The 5,828-nt window shown below is 42.0% G+C and overlaps 1 protein-coding gene across 1 annotated transcript in view; it reads right to left on the bottom strand.

Moving 5' to 3' along the window:
• LOC122540190 (dynein axonemal heavy chain 6-like) overlaps nt 1-5,828 on the bottom strand; it is a 472,579-nt gene that overhangs the window by 292,638 nt on the left and 174,113 nt on the right. The window contains exon 17 of the mRNA XM_043675544.1: nt 1,175-1,571. Within this exon, the coding sequence (XP_043531479.1) occupies nt 1,175-1,571 (397 nt within the window). The remainder of the gene's footprint in view (nt 1-1,174; nt 1,572-5,828) is intronic.

Genomic DNA, 5,828 nt, shown 5'->3' on the forward strand with positions numbered 1-5,828 from the left:
GTTATTGATTAAACCTGCCTCATTTTATCAGATCTAAAATAGCCTGCTCCCAGGCTGCATCCACAAATATTGTTTGAGGAAACTGTTCCAAATACACTCCATGAATTGTTCCTCATGGTTACCTCATCTGATCTTCCTATCCCAATCTAAATGAAGATTAAAGTCACTCGTGGTTAACGTACTGCCCTCATTACCTGCTGATTTATTCTCTGTCCACTGTATAGCTACTGTTAGGGGGCTATGGACTCCCCTGAGCAGTGTCTTCTTTGCTTTATATTTCTTACCTCCAGTTGTATGGATTCTACATCTCCCAAGGTCATTTCTAGCTATCCTACTTATTCCATCCCATACCAACAATGCCATCCCTCCCCCCACCCCTCTTTGCTTTCTTACGTTCCATTTGAAAAGCGACAAAGTCCTGAATATTTAGTTCCCAGCTTTGATTTCCTTGAAACCCTGAATCTGTAATGCCTATATAATCATACCTGTTAATTTGTATGTGTGACATTAATTCATCTATTTTGCTCCTAATACTTGTGCACTTAAGTAAAGAGTAATTAATTTTGCCTTTTATTTCTTTTAACCCTTTAATGGTCCTTTTTGCCAATTATCTCTGATGCCTGACCTTTCTGCCATGATTTAATTAATTATTGAAAGTGCATCTTTCTACTGAATCCAGCAAAATTAATATGTCATGTTTGAGAAAGGTTCCATCAGGATATAAGTTATTAATTTATCTGTGGTACTGAGAAGTATAGAGCAGGATGCTCATATGCTGACTACTGGTCTGTGCTGTGTGAACCACTCTCAACAGAGTTGCCTGAATGGAGAAAAAAAATTATTTCAGCCCCTGTTCCCAGGGAAAGGTAGGAAACTTAACCATCCAGGGGACCTGCATCTCACTAAGCTCCAGAGACATCTGCTGGCATGTCATTGATTTCAGCGCTGCTGAAATGGCCCCCATGGCCAGACAGCATGACAACACTTAGTGTAGGCTTATGGATGAAGGACAGCCATTTGGGCAAGATAACGGTCAGCAAGGAGCCATGTAGCATTAACAACTTGGTAATATGGAACAGTCCACTGACAGACAACGGTGCTTCTCATCTTGTATTTTTTAGAACGGGAAATAAAATGCAAATATGTCTGAACAAGCAGGTTATGAAACACCAACCTTTTTCCAACATGTAGATTGTCTGTGTGAACCTGTTGACATCCTTTTGAATTGTGTCCACATTCAGTTCATTAAACAATGTGTCAGTCCAATGTGAGTACAGCTTCTCCCATTCACCCTTCGACTCCCACAGCAGTTTCCTCAACATTAACTCATACTCAGTTTCAGACAGCAGCACATTCAGAGCCTGAGTGCTCTTCCCTCCACACTTCTGTAAGGTGTGAATACTGCTGGCAGTGGGGGTGCCTGTGTTGTCCATTGTGCAGAAACGATCTTGATAGTTGCTGTAGCTTCGTGCCTTATTGGCTATTGTTGAGATTTCAACCATCAAGGCATTAATGTCTTCTAGAGCTTTTTGTGGAGATGTCTCTGACTGGAGAAGTGTGGGATTTCTTACCTGAAAAATCACAACAAATTAATGGATCAGCTTCAAATTTCATCACCTACAACATCTTACATTTATGTAGCATCTTTAAAATAAACATCTAAACATGGACAAAAGCTCCATATTCCAGATTGATTGATTACTTGATTTATTATCATCTGTACTGAGACACAGTGAAAAACTTTGTTTACAACAGAAGATGATTGTGACTCCATTACAGGAAGGCTGTCTTTAACTGTATGTGGCATTGATGGTCAGTTTCAAGTAGAAAACTAACTAGTAGAGTGTCACCGAGATCAATGCTGGGTCCAAAGTGTTTAGAATCTATATTAATGACTTAGAGGTAGGAACAAACTGTACTGCAGTCATTTTTGCTGATGGTACAAATATAAGTAGAAAAAGTAAGTTGTGAGGAGTCACAAAGTGTGTGAAAAGAGATAGTTTAAGTGAGTACAAAAAAATTTGGCAAATGCAGCATGATGTGGGAAAATGTGAGATTGCCCACATTGCTGGGAAGAATGCAAAATAAAAATATTAGTTCTCACAGCAAGTGGTTTTGTGCCTGGAATGCACTATCTGGATCAGTAGCTAAACAAAATGACAGAATGGGAAATAAGAAAAGCGATAGGTAGAGAATTCAAGGGCAAGAATTAAACACAGCCACAGTGCAATGCAATGAGAATTAGATGAAGTATGTTAAAAAGACAAGGCCTTAAGGCCTTAAGGCCTTGTATCTTACCACATAAAACATTTGTAATAAAGAGGATAAATTAGTTATGCAATTGGATAGAACCAGGTATAACAGAGTTTGGATTGCAGAGACATGGCTGCAAGGTGATCAGGGATGGGAACTGAATATCTAGGAGTATTCAGTATTTTGGAAGAAAAGATGAAAAGGAAAAGGAAGCGGGATTAAAAAAGATCTCAAAGCAATAGTGCAGAAGGATATTACCTCTAGAGAAATGGAATCTATATGAGTTGAGCTTAGAAATGTAGAGAGCCAAAAAAAAATGGACGTTTTATCCAGACCCCAAAACTACAGCAGCAATGTTGAGAAAGACTGTAAACAGGAAATTAGAGTTGGAAGCAATAAAGATACAGCTGTATTTATGGAATGCTCAGATTTAAGGTGAAAGGGGAAAGATTTAAATGGGACCTAAGGGGCAACCTTTTCACACAGAGGTAGTGCATGTAAGGAATGAGCTGCCAGAGGAAGTGGTGGAGACTGGTACAAGTACAACATTTAAAATGCATCTGGATGGGTCTATGAATAGGAAGGGTTTAGAGGGATATAGGCTAAATGCTGGCAAATGGGACTAGATTAATTTAGGATATCTGGTTGGCATGGGCTAGGTGGACCGAAAGGTCTGTTTCCATGCTGAACATCTCTATGACTCTAAAATCATGAGGGGCATGGATAAGTAAATAGACAAGGTATTTTCCCTAGGATGGGGAAATCCAGACGAGATGGCATTGGTTTAGGGTGCGAGGGAAAAAATTTAAAAGGGACCTAAGGGGCAACCTTTTCATGCAGAGGGTGATGCATGTATGGAATGAGCTGCCAGAGGAAGTGGTGGAGGCTGGTACAATTACCACATTTAAAAGGCATCTGGATGGGTACATGAATAGGGAGAATTTCAAGGGATATGGGCCAAGTGCTGGCAAAAGAAACAAGATTAGTTTAGGATGTTTGGTCAGCATTAGCGAGTTTAACTGAAGGGTCTGTTTCTGTGCTGTACATCTCGATGACTGTTTGACTCTATAAATTGCTGGCACAGTTTGGCAGTTGTGACGATAACAAAACACAGAATGGTACAGATTCTGGATTAGAGGTACTGGAAAAGCACAGCAGCTCAGGCAGCATCTGAGGAGTAGTAAAATCGACGTTTCGGGCAAAAGCCCTTCATCAGGAATGCAGCCTGGTCCATCTAGCCCAGCACCTCTAATCCAGAATCTGGTTTCCAGCATCTGCAGTCATTGTTTTTACAGTACCGTACAGAGACATTTCCACACCTTGTGTGTTCAGTGCTCCTCACCATAATGAGCTACCTGCCTCTCACTCTATGCAAAAAAAATGCAAGCCATAGAAGCTGGCAGTCTGTAAGAGAGAAGCAGTACAGACCCTTACATTAAGAATGGATTGTGACCCACACAGAAGCTGATAGCCTGTAAGAGAGTGATGAAGTCATTGTATGTACTGAGAAAGCATTGCAACATTGGCAGAGACTGGTAGCCTCCAAGCAAGTGAAAAGTGTATGAGTCCCAAGGAAACAAGCTAAGAGATATAAAATGCATCCCCCGCAGATGTATCAGATGCATGTCTGTCCCTGTATGCAAAGCAGCCTGGAAGAAGCACAGAAATCAGTTGAGTCTCCTAAGCTCCAAACTGTTGCAGGCCTGAGGTGGTGTGTGAATCGGTCTATGTGGTGAAGCTTATGGCTTGCTGCTGCTCACTTGCGTGGCCAAGGACTTAGTTGACCATGGGATATGCAGGGACAATGTTTTGAGAAAACATGTGTATGATGGCCAGAACAAACAATCAGCGAGCTGCACCTACTCGAATTTATATGTCGGGAATTTATGTCATCTAATTTCACAAGGAAGGAGAGGAGAATTAGAAATGATGTGTAAACAAGGAGAGTTGGGGCTTTGATGAACTGGAAATTTTGCAAATAAGGTAGTCACTGCTGAATGGTGCGATTCTAAAGTTGCCAATGAAGGCCTGAGGGGAAAACACAATTTTTTTTTGATGTCACGATTCTGATATTTTTCATTCCCTCCTTATTTTCCCAGCTTTCTCACCATAGAGAGAGAGAGAAGAGAGAGAACCTGCACAGTTACCGCCTTTGCTGTTTGAATTCGTGTATCGCTGGACATCAGAGTGCATCTGGGAAAATTAACAAACAGTGAAATTCACAGCTAAATCTTGGAGGAATTGTTGGGCAAAGTTCACAGCACAGAATCAGATAAGTTAATTGTTGTTTTAAGTCTGTCCAAGACAAAGGCTGCAGGAGTGAGTCTCGTGGATTCTTTGAGGAGAAAGTGAGGTCTGCAGATGCTGAAGATCAGAGCTGGAAATGTGTTGCTGGAAAAGCGCAGCAGGTCAGGCAGCATCAAACTTAAAATATAAACCATAACTATTAATGTAACCTGGGGCAGTGTTTTGTAGAGGAATAAGACGGTGTTATTTTCTGGGTCTGGAGATTGTGAAGGAGCAAAAATGGCCTTTACAGTGATATGTACTTCTTGTCAGATGCGAGTCTTATCAGATCGAGTGGATTGGTTGGAGAGACCGATAGAAGCGATGAGGAATTTGCAACAGCAACAGTATGTGATGGATGGCAGTTATTAGGAAGGGGGAAAAGTCTCAGATACAGTCACATAGATGGGTTAACTCCAGGAAGGGTGAGAGAGGTCAGCACCTAGGGCAAGAGTCTTTTGTGATTCCTGAAGAAGGGCCTGTGCCCGAAACGTCGAATCTCCTGTTCCCTGGATGCTGCCTGACCTGCTGTGCTGTTCCAGCAATAAAGTTTCATCTTTTGTGGATATGCCCATTTCAAACAGGTATGCTGTTTTGGAAAATGTAGGGGGTGATGGATTCTCAGGGGAATGTAGCACAAACAGCCAAGTTTCTGGTATTGAGACTAGCTTGAATGCAACGAGGGGTACGTCGGCTTCCAAGAGATCAATTCTGTAGTCAGAGGTACAGACAGACATTTCTGTGGCCAGCAGAGAAAAATCAGGATGGTGTGTTGTTTCCCTGGTGCTAGGATCAAGAATGTCTCTGAGAGGGTGCAGAATGTTCTCACGGGGGAGAGGGGCCAGCAGGAGGTCATTGTCCATATTGGAACCAACGACATTGGAAAGGAAAAGGTTGAGATTTTGAAGGGAGATTACAGAGAGTGAGGCAGAAATTTAAAAAGGAGGTCCTCAAGGGTAGTAATATCTGGATTACTCCCAGTGCTACGAGGATAGAGCAGATGAATGCATGGCTGAGGAGCTGGTGTATGGGAGAAGGATTCACATTTTTGGATCATTGGAATCTCTTTTGGGGTAGAAGTGACCTGTACAAGAAGGACGGATTGCACCTAAATTGGAAGGGGACTAATATACTGGCAGGGAAATTTGCTAGAACTGCTTTGGCGGATTTAAACTAGTAAGGTGGGAGCATGGGACCCAGGGAGATAGTGAGGAAAGAGATCGATCTGAGACGGAACCAGCAGAGAACAGAAGTGAGTCAAACAGTCAGGGCAGGCAGGGACAAGGTAG

This window comes from Chiloscyllium plagiosum, chromosome 3 (assembly GCF_004010195.1).
Source record: "Chiloscyllium plagiosum isolate BGI_BamShark_2017 chromosome 3, ASM401019v2, whole genome shotgun sequence".
In the NCBI taxonomy this organism is placed as follows: Eukaryota; Metazoa; Chordata; class Chondrichthyes; order Orectolobiformes; family Hemiscylliidae; genus Chiloscyllium; species Chiloscyllium plagiosum.